This window comes from Vitis vinifera, chromosome 16 (genome assembly GCF_030704535.1).
Source record: "Vitis vinifera cultivar Pinot Noir 40024 chromosome 16, ASM3070453v1".
NCBI lineage: Eukaryota > Viridiplantae > Streptophyta > Magnoliopsida > Vitales > Vitaceae > Vitis > Vitis vinifera.
The window spans coordinates 27,454,725-27,468,900 of NC_081820.1; the positions used below are offsets into that span (position 1 = coordinate 27,454,725).

The 14,176-nt window shown below is 39.6% G+C and overlaps 1 protein-coding gene and 1 non-coding gene across 3 annotated transcripts; one reads left to right on the forward strand and one right to left on the reverse strand.

Moving 5' to 3' along the window:
• Positions 1-467: 467 nt before the first annotated feature.
• Positions 468-539, reverse strand: TRNAQ-CUG (transfer RNA glutamine (anticodon CUG)). The gene has a single exon. It is a non-coding gene; the product is annotated as a tRNA-Gln (tRNA).
• A 1,013-nt stretch (positions 540-1,552) lies between these two features.
• Positions 1,553-13,802, forward strand: LOC100247074 (uncharacterized). 2 transcript variants are annotated; one of them, XM_010664555.3, is made up of 13 exons: positions 1,555-5,104; positions 5,824-5,954; positions 6,180-6,279; positions 6,374-6,506; positions 6,608-6,671; positions 7,556-8,330; positions 8,690-9,016; positions 9,809-11,614; positions 11,690-11,762; positions 11,844-11,929; positions 11,998-12,117; positions 12,742-12,812; positions 13,443-13,802. In XM_010664555.3, exons 1-13 carry the CDS (start codon positions 1,922-1,924, stop codon positions 13,531-13,533), a joined length of 6,960 nt encoding a protein of 2,319 aa, XP_010662857.1. In that variant the 5' UTR covers positions 1,555-1,921; the 3' UTR covers positions 13,534-13,802. The 2 variants fall into 2 exon arrangements, 1 of the variants encoding a protein (XP_010662857.1); XR_009464490.1 differs by lacking the exon at positions 13,443-13,802 and having other exon boundaries at positions 1,553-5,104; positions 11,998-12,403; positions 12,585-12,794.
• The last annotated feature ends 374 nt before the right edge of the window (positions 13,803-14,176 follow it).

Sequence of the window (14,176 nt, forward strand, 5' to 3'; positions counted from 1 at the left end):
AAAAGGGATAATTATTATTATTTTCATATTTAAATAAAATAATAAATAATAATGTGCGTGAACGATTCATGAGAAAATAACATAATTAAAGAAAAGGTATATCCTCCACCACCATGAAGACATGAAAGGGCAAAAGTGAATATTGGGAAAAAAAAGAAAAAAGTATTTGGTTTCAAAATTTATTTATGTCCCTTGGGGAAAAAGGTTTTTATGAAACTTACAATGACAAATATATATATGGAAAAAGAAAAAAAAAAGATAAGGACACAAAAGGTATTCACGTGTAAGATTATTTTCTTTTGAATTATCAAAACTTTTTCTAAAAATTGTTTATAAATTAGGAAAAAGGTTTTTCAAAGGAAGGTATGCATAGTATTTATATAAGGTTTATTCCTCCAAATTAACTTTCCATACAAAAACATCGTGATTCGAAAAGGTCGAGAAAAACACTACTAAATTGGAAAAAGAGGTTCCACCGAGACTTGAACTCGGGTTACTGGATTCAGAGTCCAATGTCCTGACCACTAGACCATGGAACCCTTTTTGACCTCTTTCCTACTACATATTATATTCAATTTATTTTTTACAATATTTTTATTTTTGCTCATATTTCCTAAAAATAAATCATTTCTAAAAAGGTTTTTAACTTTTTTTTTTTTATTATTCTTTTAAATAACTGGTTGAGTTCAGCCTTCAGCCTTCAGCCTTAAACTTTTATTTAATTTTCTTTACTGGAACTCTGAGAACACGTCACCTCTACCCTCACGAACACAGAAGATTCCTAGGCGGACCAATCAGTGCCGCACAACCATGTGATGTCTCAGTCACAGCCGTCCGATATGTTGACACAATTAAAAATCCTCGTGATCACCGCAGTGCAAGCATAATCCGTACAACTCTAATCTAGTACTGTCGCCCACAGTTTATTAAGAGTGGACCCCACATACTGTTCATCCGTACACTTGTCGCCTTCAGTTTCCACTTTCCAGGTTCCCACGGTTCCACCTCCACCCCAAGACCCTTCAATTATCATGCCAAAAAATTTCTCGAATTTTTTAATAAAAAATATTATCATTTGTATAAAATATAGACTATAACAAATAGTCAACTTGACTCCCGACTCATACTATTTTGATATTATTTAATAAAACTAATAATGAGATGAATTTATTAAACTCCGATGGTTTAAGATTTGATAACATTCAATCTAATGTCCAGATGTATTTATTAATGACCAAATTCCAATTCTAATTAATGAATTTTAAACTTCAGTTAAACATTTGAACTAATTTTAAAATATCGATTCAATAAGCAGTGAAGAATTTCGTAATTACAAAAAGAAAAAAAGTTTTTAATCACAAAACATAATTTTCAATATATATTTCTGAAGGTAGAAATGAAATTTATTAAAATATTATTTAAAGAAGAAGGATTATGGATTCATTGAAGTTTAAACATTGTAAACTTGCAAAACCAGGTTTTAAATAAAAAATATAAAATATTTTTAGAATTAATAAGAAAGAGTTCTTGAAAATTAGTTTTCAGATTCCAAAATTTCCAAGTTGATACTTTAAATTAAAAATTCCCTGAGATTTTCATATATGATTTTTCTTCGAAAAGACGACAAATTTCATAAGAAGAAAGATATTTCCTGAATTTTTTCCTCACAAATTTCAATCTTTCCCCGAAAGTCTCATGCTTTTTAAGAAGAAATCAACAAGTAGATAGATACAAACGAGATTATAAAAAAAGTTGCTAGTGTTTCTGTATTTTCCTTCGCTATCCCACACTTTCATCACTACCAAACAGACTCCACTACCTTCATGCAATCAATGTAGAAACAGAAAGTCAGACTAAACACGGCATTGAATGAAGGGAGGGGTGAGCAGAAATGGGTTGTTCTTGATTTTGCACAAGGGTGATGGAGGATGAGAGATGCAGGAGGAGAGGTAGTCCCAACTGGAGGTGCAGTGAAAGGGCTTTGCCTGGAAAAACACTTTGTGAGAAGCACTTGTTCTGCCAGCTGATTCGGAATCGGGTGAAGACGGCGAGGCTTGCGGAGGGGAGAGACGGGGAGGTGGGTCGCCCAAGTGGGAAGCAGAAGCTGGCGGCAGCTGGGGAGGAGATGGTTGGTGGTGGCGGTAAAGAGGATCGGGGGTTTTCGGGTGAAATCCTGGCCGCCGGCGAGGGAGGAGGCGGTGAGGTGGTGGGTGGGGGGGAGATGCCTGAGGGGTTTGGAGGAGGAATGTGGGGGTGGTTTGGGGGAGATGAGGGTGGAAATGACGGTAATGCCCTTGGCAGCGGTGGAGTTATGGGCGGCTCTGCTGGAGACGGCAATGGTAGGGAAGTGGATGGTGGAGGGGTCGGTGAGCGCGGCGTCGCGAGTGGAAATTGGGCTACTGGCCGTGGGAATGGCGGTGGAGTAGTTGAGAGCGGCGGAGACGGTGATTGGGTCTCTAGTGGTGGAATTGGGGGCTGCTCCAGGGAAGAAGCCGGTGGAAATGGCAGCGGCGATGTTCGGTTAATTGAAAGCCTTGCGGGCCATTCCGGTGGAAATGAAGGCGGCGGCGAGGAAGTCGTTAAGGGAGGCGAGGACTCTGGTCGGGCTGCCGGCGGTGGAGGACTTGTGGGCTACCCCAAGGAAGTCACTGGTGGAATTGGCGGCAATTCCGGTGGAAGTGGCGGTGGAATTGGAGGAATTGAGAGTAGGTCCGACGGTAATGGCCACGGGGATGATGTTGGGGAGAAGAAGAAAAGGCGAGGCCGGCCAAGAGGTTCAAAAACCAGAAGGAAAGGTGAAGAAGTTCCGGGTCAGTCTAGGGAGAGCACTGGCGGGAATGGTGGTGGAAATGATGGGAATGGGTGCAATGCCAGTGGAAATATCGGTGGAGATGAGATTGTTGTGTTGAAAAAGCGAAAGCTAGGCCGGCCCAAGGGTTCAAAAACTAGGAGGAACGTTATCGATGGTGAGATAGTTGAGCTCCCAATCGGTAATTGGGGTGGAAGTGAAGTAATTGGTGGCCTATCCAGTGGGAATGGCAGGGGTGAAATTGAAGGAACTGGAGACCTATCTGGTGGGAGTGGCAGGGGTAGTGGTGAAGGGATCGGAGGCCTGCCTGGTGGGGATGGCAGTGGAGGAGAGATTATGGTGAAGAGGCGAAAGCTAGGCCGACCTAAAGGTTCAAATACTAGGAGGAGGATTCCTGATGGTAGAGAACTCCAGGTATGGGCAGGTGAAACAGTTGAAAATGATGGTCTGGCTCTTGATTTGGAAGGAAACCGATGGAAGTCTGGTGCATTCCATGGTGGAAACAATGGGGAAGGATGGAAGGTTAAGCATGGGCGTGGCCGACCAAAAGGGTGGAAGAAGAAGGGTAGGAAGAGGAAGGTTTTTTATGGTGGAGAACTTCGGGCTTTGGAAGGTGTGAAGAAGAGGGGAAGGAAGAGGAAGATTGTTGATGGTGAAGAGCTTTGGGATTTGAAAGGGTTGGAAAAGAGGGGGAGGAAAGGGGGCATTTTTTATGGGAAAGAACTCCAGGGCAGTTCCTGTGAGGCCAGAATGGTGGATTTACTTGCCACATTGCAAAGTTTTGCTCCTTATAGTGGAGCCGTTTTGGCTGAATACATTAAGAAACAATATGCAGCAATTACTAGTGTTCCCTCTAAGCAGAAAGTTTGGCGGCAGCCTGATTTGGCCAAAATGGTGGGCCTCCTTGCTACTTTAAGGGATGTTGTGCCTTATAGGGGAGAAGTCCTGGCCGAAAATTTTCTGTACTTCAAATGGCGTAGTTCAATTTCTGCATTAGAGTACCTGGCTCCTTGTAGAGGAGGTGTTCTGGCTGAATATTTCATGTATCGTGAACGATCCAGTTCAATTCCTTATGATGACATCTACAAATGCGAATTTGATGAGGCCCCACTTGTGACTGAAGAGATTCAGGATCAGTCTGTTCAAGGTATTAGAGTAAATGAAGGTCCCAGTCACAGTGAAGGCATTGGAGTAGGTGAAGGTCCAAGTTCCACTGAAGGAATTCAGGGGCAGTATGGTGGAGCTGCTGGCGGAAATGATGGTGGGAAGCTTGGTGCTAAAGAATTTTTGGGAGGGTTTGGTGCATTTGCAAGGCAAAAGGATGGTGGATATGGATTTAGTAGGCTAAAGAACAAATGCCGCAGACTAAAAGGTTCAAATAATGGTGAAGAGATTGGGGGCTGGTCTGGTGAAGCCAGTAGGGAAAATGGTCCTCAGAAAGAAATTCAGGGCTGGTCAAGTGAAGCTTGCTGTCGAAATGATGGAGACGAGATGGTCAGTCTGAGAGGTAGGTGTGACAGGCCAAACAGTTCGGAGGATTGGATGAACGAGCTTAACAGGAGTGGTGGAGCAACCTGCACTATTGATAGGAGAAGCGAGATCATTTCTTCAGAGGGTAAGTGTGGCTGGCCGCAGGTTATAGAGAACAAAAGGACCATTCTTGCTGCTGAACAAGATGGGATCATTCCTTTTGAAGTCACTGGCTGGAATGATATGGGGGATGAGACTGAAGGTTTGGAGAATAAGAAGAGTGGTCTCATAGCTATAGAAGATCGTGGTTTGCCTGGTGAAGTTATTGGTCGTGATGAGAAGCCAAATGAGATTTTTCGGCAGAAGGCTAAGCGTGGCCGGCCAAAGGGTTCAAAGAACAGGATTCCATGTATCCCTAAAGAAGAACAAAGCCAGGCCACTGCCAGTAATTTTTTGGGTGGAAATAACAGCGGAGATGTGAATATTTCTTGGAAACGTAAGCCTGGCCGGCCAAAGGGTTCAAAGAACAAGAAGGTAATCCTTAATGGTGAAGCCCTGAACAAGATTCCAATGCTGAATCAGGAACATCAGATGCCTGTTTCAAAGATAGAAGAAGATCTTAACAAAGAAGGCAGTTTACAGGTTGAGTATGTGAGGGACTGTGGCAATGCACAGATGAGTAATGGTGAGTTATTAACTGATACCGGCAATGTTCATAAGAGGCCCAGAGGAAGGCCGAAGAAGTTGAAGGACCATCGGGGGGAATCTAACTGCATTAAAGAGGGAAAATTCAATGAGAATGGATTGGCGAATTCAGGATTATCAGTGAGTTCTTCCCAATCCATTTTTACAACATAAGACTGATTAGCAATTTGATTAAGCTTGTTAGGATTCACTGTTATTAAAAAAAAAAAGGTTGAAGGTTCAATGCAGCTCATCATGACTGTTAGATGTCTTTCTAATGGTAAACTCAGTTTCTGTGACATAGACAAGGCTGACCTTATTTGTTTTACCAAAGCATAGGTCCATGATTTGGCTGTCATTACTCGTAATACAGTGGGTTGTCATGCTGCGTTCTCCTAAGTGCTAGAATGCTCTTGGGAAATACCAACTGTATATAGGAGTTTACATTTCCACCTTGAAGAAGGTGTATGGGTTTTTACAACCCTGCAATATGGCACCAATGAGACATGCCGTTTGTTTGCTTAACAAGCTTGCAAATTGTGACATAGGTTGCAGGGAGCTTCTGATATGAATATTGAATAGCAAAAAGCCATGCCTAACAGAAGAAAGGAGACTTGGAATCAAGTACAGCTCCTACAACTTAACTTGAACCTGATACGGGATTTCAAGTTTTGGTTTACCTTTTCACTAAGTTTTTCTCAGCAACCAGACTGAGCATTACTGGATCAATTTTATTCCTAGGAAGGTGAAAAAGGAGGAGCCCCTACAAACACTGGGAAAAACAAAGAGGGCTTATTGTGAAATTAGTGTCTGAATGTACCAATCATTAAGAGTCCATTCTAATGAGGTTTCTGTTTCAGGATGCTAGCAATGGGAAAAGAGAGCAGAGGAGTTTAATGTGTCATCAATGCTTGAGGCATGCCAAGAGTGGTGTTGTCGTTTGTTCCAGTTGCAAAAAGAAACGCTATTGCTATGAGTGCCTTGCGAAATGGTAATTGCTACTTTGTTAAGCTCTTCTGCTCATGGAAGTATGGTTATAGCATTCCAACCTTCAGAATGGAATGGATCCATTGGATTATGGAAAAAAAAATAAAAAATTCTCCTCTTATTGCTAGAATATTAGTATTTCATTTGTTTTATTTTTTTGCTGATTATGTTGCCAATGCGGATTGTGACATCCAATTATTCTAAGAATGTTTTGAAAGTAATGAAATAGGTACCCGGAGAAAACAAGAGAGGACATAAGGAATGCATGTCCATTCTGCCGTTGCATTTGCAATTGCAGAATGTGTCTCAAACAGGATTTAGTCGTAATGGTGTGTTTTATCTGTTCCGTTACTCTCTCAACTCTTTTTTTTCAATCTTAGCATACATAAAATTTTATTCCAAACAATAATTTGGTTTTGACAGACTGGTCATGGAGAAGCAGATACAAATATCAAATTGCAAAAGTTGCTTTACTTGCTAGACAGAACTCTGCCTCTCCTCAGACATATTCACGGGGAGCAGAGCTCTGAGATACATGTGGAAGCCCAAATACGAGGTATCACAATTTGACACAGTTATTAACATGGAGATTTCAGTTTCTTTGCAGGATAAATGGTTCAGGATATATGAATAATGTGTTTGTTCCTTTTTTTTTAGGTGCTCAATTGACAGAAGAGGATATAATGAGGTCAATACTTGACAAAGATGACCGAGTGTATTGGTATAATTTCATCCCTTCCTGATAGTTGAAACTGAAATATGAACTAGTTATGAATCAAACTTCTTCCATTTCTGTTCGTTAATTATTTAGACTCAGTTAGGAATACTGGAGGACTCGGATATGGCTGGGGAAAGGTTTTAACATCAGTTTCTTAATGTTCATTTTAATTGTCTCTAGGTAGGGATGACCATGGAAATATGTAGGCCCAGGTTCTCTCCAGTAAGGCCTTGGCCTTGTATGCTGTGTCATGTGGGCATTTTAAAATGTCTGGATCACTTGTGTTAAGACATTCACATTGGTGCAAGTATACGATATGTGTTGGATTGAGTACATCCAATCTGCATATCTGAAAGAAGAAAGCTGCCTATAAAAAAAGTAAAAATATGATGAAAGAAAGAGATTGCCATGTTACTAGTTCAATTAAATTCTGGTATGATACTTTTCTTAAGTGAGAATATTGAACAACTCTGGTAATTAGTCATGTCCCATGTCCTAAAATATGGACATTTGACAGATCTGACATCTAAAAACATACTTGACCCAACATGGAGTCCATGTTTTATATGTTAGATGTTAATATCCTACTCTAGTACTATAGGAAGTTAGTGAGCTTGTTCTTGTCTGTATATAAAATAAATAACATAATTAACATAAAAGCAACACACCCCGCCATATATCAATGTTCCTTTTCTTGGTGGTTGGGCGGGAGGTTGGTTGGAGGGCCTAGGGGTAGATTGATCTATCACAGTTGAATTTGCCTTCCTGGTGTGGGAGTTATGCCTTTTGAAGTGATAAAATTCGATTACTCTTGCAGCAGATATGTTTTCAATTTCTTAGGTCATAACGGTATAAATTTGTAACCATATAATATCGTTATTGAACAGTGACAATTGCAATACATCCATTGTCAATTTACACAGAAGCTGCCCCAATCCTGATTGTTCTTATGATCTGTGTCTCACTTGTTGCCGGGAACTAAGAAAAGGTTTGCAGCCTGGTGGCAATGAAGCAGAATCTTCTCATCAACAATTTGTTGAACGAGTGAATGGTCAAGGTACAGAAGTGAAGGGCAGAATTCCTGCACATGATGAGAGGTATGGTTGGGAGAGTGACGGGGCCCACCCCACAAATAATTATGCAGCTGATACCTGTGACTTTCCTGATTGGAGAGTGAATATGGATGGCAGCATCCCTTGCCCTCCAAAAGCACGTGGAGGTTGTGGTACTGAGACACTTGAACTAAGACGTATCTTTGAACCTAATTGGGTAGACCACCTGATCAAGAGTGCAGAGGACCTTACAATGAATTTTGGATCACCAGACATTGATTTTTCTCAGGGATGTTCATTGTGCCTTCCTACTGCTTCCACAGGAAGTGGAGAAAAGCATTGTGAAGTAAGGCGGGCAGCTTTTAGGGAGAACAGTCATGACGACTTTCTCTACTGTCCAAATTCTGCTTGCTTGGGAGACAACGAAATTGAGCATTTTCAAATGCATTGGATGAGAGGTGAACCTGTCATAGTTAGAAATGTACTTGAGAAGACATCTGGTCTTAGTTGGGACCCAATGGTCATGTGGAGGGCTTTTAGAGGTGCAACAAAAGTACTAAAAGAAGATGCTTTGAGTGTTAAGGCCATTGATTGCTTCGATTGGTGTGAGGTATTTGTTTGGTTTTGGATTTATGTTTCAAGCTTTTCTATGTGCTTGCTTATATTTTTCTTGTCTTGGGATGTTCAGTATATTTCTTGAGTTTCCAATGTGCTTGATGCATAGCATCTTGGAAATATCATCATTTCAACAGAAAATATAACATGTTGAAACATCAGCAATGCTATCTTTGATTCTTTAGGTGGCTGATTGAACAGACAGTTCTCTTAAGCTTCTGCTCAAATGCAATCTTAAATGATCCTTGGACTGTATGTTTGCGTTTTAGGCAGTAATACAAGCTATTCTAGTTGGCTGTTTGGTTATCTTCATCTAAAAATCAAGTAAGCATGCATTTTCATTTTGTGTTGCAGGTTCAGATTAATATTTTCCAGTTTTTTAAGGGCTACTTACAAGGTCGAAGACATAAGAGTGGGTGGCCAGAGATGTTGAAGCTGAAGGACTGGCCTCCATCAAATTCGTTTGATGAGTGTTTGCCTAGGCATGGTGCTGAATTTATTGCTATGCTCCCTTATAGTGATTACACGAACCCAAAATCTGGTTTATTGAATCTCGCTACAAAGCTTCCTGATGTTTTGAAGCCAGACCTGGGACCAAAAACATACATCGCTTATGGGTCTTTGGAAGAACTTGGTAGAGGCAATTCGGTGACAAAGCTGCATTGCGACATTTCAGATGCGGTATACATTAATTCTTAAAATGCTTGTGCCTGTTCTATCTGGTCTTATGTATCTTAGCTATCCTCCTGAACTGTAACCACATTTTTTATGCTTCTTGACCGTCAACAAAGTCTTGTTGCATTTCAATCAAAGAACACAGTTTTTAAATGCAGTTGCATTTCCTTGATTAGACTTTGATGGCATAAGTACCTACACATATGTATTGCTTTCTGGTAGATAGTCATTGTTGATTGAATACATATTGCTTCCACATACATAATCATTGTTGATTGCGACTTTACTACTCTTCCCTGAATAGAAATGTGAAGAATGACCTGCATTTTGATTTTGTATGAAGCCTTATACTAATGATACCCTTGGCATTGTAGTCCATGCTGTATCTGCTGGTGTTCCAAGGCAAAGGTCAACCCCCATGATTTACAGAACTATGTGGTGTTTCTGCTGGAAAGGATGGCTCTGTATAATGGTTTCTACTATGTTTTGGGTCTCATTTGAGTACTGATTTTGCTGAGTAGGTCCGTTTATTGGGGTATAGGAGATTAGGGGCCTGCTGTGTTTGATATATGTGGTTATTATCTTACTGGTATTAGGATTCTGTTCAAGGGTGTCCTAATTTCTTTCAAGATTAAGATTGTGCTGTCATTGTTTTGGCTTAATGATGATGTAGTAAAATTTTCTTCCTAATATGATTCACCAATACAACTTTCTCTTCTCATGTTATCAATTTAGCTTTAGGCTACTCTCTCTGTTCCACTAATCATGAAGTCATGATATTTTATTTTTTCTGTTTAGGTAAACGTATTAACACACACAGCCAAAGTGAATATTACCCCATTGCAAAGCAAAATCATGAACAAATTGCAGAAGAAATATGAAGCTGAGGATTTGCTGGAGCTCTATGGTGGGGCACATGATGCATCGGACACAACTGGGAAAGAAACAACAGAACAATCTCAGAAAGATGAAACCATGGATTGTGTATATTCTGCAAAAGAGAACACTGTTGGGATTGACTCTTTGTTTCTAGGAAGCCTAAATGAGAAAGAAGAGAAACACAGTGAGCAAGAAGATAGGAGGACCTTGCCCTTATTAGATTCCATGGGTTTAGGAACTATGAGTTCAGATAGAGATTACATTCTGGAGGATCTTGCCCTTGAAAGTACAGTGATGGTGAATTGTGAAAAGCAATCTGTTGGAGATTTGAATACAGAGTTTCAGATTTGTGACCTTGAAAAGCATGAATCCAACTTGTCATTGCTAGAAAAAGATTGTGGGATCACACATGTATTGGTTAAGAAACAGGCCGAGTTGAAAAGATGTTCACTACAGTTTGGTGGCTCTGTTGAAGATAGCTTGTTACATGAAAGTATTAATCTAGAAAAAACCCCACCAAATGGTCATAAAATTGGGAATTTTTTGGGTATGAGTGGTAAAGAAGACAGATATTACTCCATGAACAATCAACCTGATACATGCACCAGCTATATTGACGGGAGTTCATCCATTGTGCGAAACTGCATGAATGGGGAGCTAAACATACAGGGAATTGAACAACCGGGATTCAAAGAATTTTCCTCTTTCATATGCAGGGATGTTGATGAGAGGAATTTCTCTTTATCTGGTGAGATAAATGTAGATGCCGACTGTCTTGCTACCAAAGACTTGTGTTGTCCTCATCAGCTTGGTGCTGAAAATGGAATAGCTAAAACAGATTCATTTAATCAAGAATATTCTCAACCTCCTAATGTAGCGTTGAAAAACAATCTTAACAATGAAGATGTTCTAGATGTGATTTTCTTAGGCACCGAACGAGATTATGAACCAGAGTTGATGAAGTCAGACCTAGATGAGAAGGGCACAAGGTTCAACTATGCAGTCAACTGCAGGGATGTTACTGAGAGAAATTTCTCCTTGCCAGACCGAATGGATTTCAACCCCCACTGTCTTGACACTGAAGAGTTATGTTGTGCTGATCGACTTGATGTTCAGGATGAAATAGTCGAGAGAGACTCAGCACACAAGCAAGAATACAACCAGCCACCTAATTTGTTAGGTACAAGGATGCTTATAAGTGGGAAAGATGGTTTGCAGGGAATGTTTTCAGGCAATTGCTGGGAGAGTGGTCCAAAGCCAGATACAAGAGTGCTAGATGTGGGCCCTGACTGCTTTGCCAAAAGCAGGGATGTTTCTGAAAAGGATCTATTCTTACCAGAGGAGAGGGATAGAGATCCAAATTGTCCTGCTGCTGAAGAGTTTTGGTCTGGTAATGGATTTGATGCCAAAAATGCAAGAACTGAGAGAGGTCTGTGCAATCAAGAATATTTTCATCTTTCTAATGAAAAAGCAGAGATGAGGTTTGTCAGTGAAAAGAGTCCTTTGGAAGCAACCTTTTCAGGAAACGAAGCAAATCATTCAGAATCAATGAAGCCTGGTTCTTCCAATGTTAGAGATTCCGTTCAAAGCAATGACCATTCAGAGGTTGCATATGGAGGTGCTGTTTGGGACATTTTTCGTAGGCAGGATGTACCCAAGTTAATTGAATTCTTGCGGAAGCATCAGAAAGAATTTCGCCATATCAATAATCTTCCTGTGGATTCGGTGTGTGTCTCAAAATTTCTAACTTCACAATCCTTATAATGGAAGGTTCCTAACTTTTTTGCTACACTTGCTCAGGTTATTCATCCCATTCATGACCAGACCCTTTATCTGACTGAGAGGCATAAGAAGCAACTGAAGGAGGAGTACAGTAAGAAACTTTTTGTTGTCATTTGTTCTATCCTTGTACTATTCAAGCATCTGGTGATGTGTAACTATGAATCATTCTCAGATGTTGAACCTTGGACATTTGAGCAATACCTTGGTGAGGCTGTGTTCATTCCTGCAGGATGCCCACACCAAGTGAGAAATAGACAGGTGAGACTCCTATCTCTACTATACCTCGTAATAATTCTTTAATTTAATGCTATGCTGTTCTTTTGTAGTCATGCATCAAAGTGGCCCTCGACTTTGTATCCCCCGACAATGTTCAAGAATGCATCCGGTTGACTGAGGAGTTCCGCCTGCTTCCAAAAGACCATAGGGCTAAGGAAGATAAATTGGAGGTGCATTTTTTTTAGATCCCTTATCTTGCGATTGTATAGGAATCTAGCTTCTAATGGTAATGCCATGTGTGACAGTGCTAATACCACTGAAATTTATTTGCTAGGCTGAAAGCTTAAAACAGCTCAAACTTTCAGCCAATGAAAGTAATCTCTTAAATTAGGTTATGCAACGATGGGAGTTTATCTCAATCTGAGTTTGATACATTTTCATTACTCTATGAGGCCCAACACTAGGTGGTCGTTTCAAGCCAACTTTTGTTTGCCTACTTGGACATAGTGCACCCTGGTAAGTGGTAACTGAAGAATGAACTGTTCATGGTGAATAGAAACTATGTTTTACTTAGACACAAACAACGGGCTCTTCCCATGTTTTTAAATTGACATGTGAAATGTCATCAGTTTCACTGAACTGAGAAACACAATAATTAAGGACTCATGATAAGCTTGGGTGATTGTTGTTGGTATAGAATATCGGACATCTTTTGGAATAGGGAAATGCTCTGTGACTAGATATACATCCCAAAAAAGAGCGAGTAGGTTTGATAAATGAATGGTTATGGTTACACTAATGAAGCGATGTAAAGGGATGTTTCTAACTCTCCAGAGGTTTCTATCTGTTTATAGGTAAAGAAGATGGCATTATACGCTGTAAATGTTGCTGTAGATGAAGCGAAAAATCTGATCTCAAAGCTTGAGTAAGATTAATTTCACTCAGCCTTTATCTCCTGCCAATAATTTATCATTCTTTACGTATCAGTCTTGAATGTCCATTTATTTTTTAAGTAGCCACACTAAATCTGTGCCTTTAGCTGCTGTTATTGTACCACTGATTTATTATATTTGAGTCATTGCATATCAAGATAGGTTGTGTGTTTCTATGAAAATTTAGCTGTAGAGCCACTTTGAGCTAACACAGGCTTCCTCTGATTCAAAATCACATGGTTTACCCATTTGATTACATTTTGGTTATACCCTTCGCGAGCTGTCTATTTAAGTTTTTTCCCCTTCTGCAAAAACTGTGTGCAAATGGGTGGTTTCAGTTGGGTGACCTGCCTGGACCCATTACTCTTATGTTCCATTGAAGTGGGTTCTAGGTGGGGTTGGAGCAAGGATGACAGAAACCGAGTCGGGTTTGATTCTATCTTACATTCTTGAATATACATGATCTAAGTCTGTTAAAACAACGGCAGAATGTTGTGGGTAACAGTAACTGTCATCTTCAGGGTGTCACTACTGGTTTTTGTGAATGTTTTCACAAAATATAATGCAATCTTAATGAGCCTTTGCCACTCATGAACTTCTAATACTTCTCAATCACCCTGCAGTTCAACAAATGTAGGCAAGGAAGACCAGCACCAGAACCAGGACCAGGACCAAGACCAGAACCAGAACCAGAACCAGAACCAGCTGCTGTAACCGAGAGAATTTGGCAACAGCAGCAGAAGTGTATAAGGGTGTAGTTTTTGTGAATGGGTCTATATATTGAAGGCACTCATGTACATAAAGTTTATAAGGGGGATCTGCAAAATTTGAATAGGGTAGGACTCAGTTTTATGGCATTTGTAGTGTTTGGAAAGTAGGAAAGACAGCCTGTTGTGGCAGTTTGTTGTAATGTACTGAGAACTCTCTGTGTTGTGGTTTTTGACATTTTGTTGGAGGGAATGTGCAATCTAAGTTTTCACCCATCTTCACCATCTTCACCATCTTCCCTTCAATTTTTCCATCTCTGAAAATAGATTCTCAAAGTGTAGTAGAATTGAGATTTTCATTGTTTGATCAATTTTTTGTTTTTTTTTTTTGGCTGTGATATTTTTGCAATTTACACTACTCAATAATTTTTTTCATATTTAAGAAGACATATTAAAAACTGATTTTTTTTTGTATTTAATTTATACAAAAATATATAAAGAAATCAATATAATTAAAATTATTTAAAATTTTATATATCTATAAATTATTTAATTTTTATATGATAAAATGAATATTAAAAATATATTAACATTAATTTATTAATTTAAAGTCTGTTATTCTATTATGAAAAAAAAAATTCAAAAATTTT

Bases quoted from the DNA above. Each gene is read 5' to 3' on its own strand.
- LOC100247074 (XM_010664555.3), top strand. From the start codon at position 1,922: ATGGAGGATGAGAGATGCAGGAGGAGAGGTAGTCCCAACTGGAGGTGC. The intron at 5,955-6,179 runs GTAATTGCTACT...GTAATGAAATAG, and splicing joins TATGAGTGCCTTGCGAAATG to GTACCCGGAGAAAACAAGAG. The intron at 11,615-11,689 runs GTGTGTGTCTCA...ACACTTGCTCAG, and splicing joins ATAATCTTCCTGTGGATTCG to GTTATTCATCCCATTCATGA.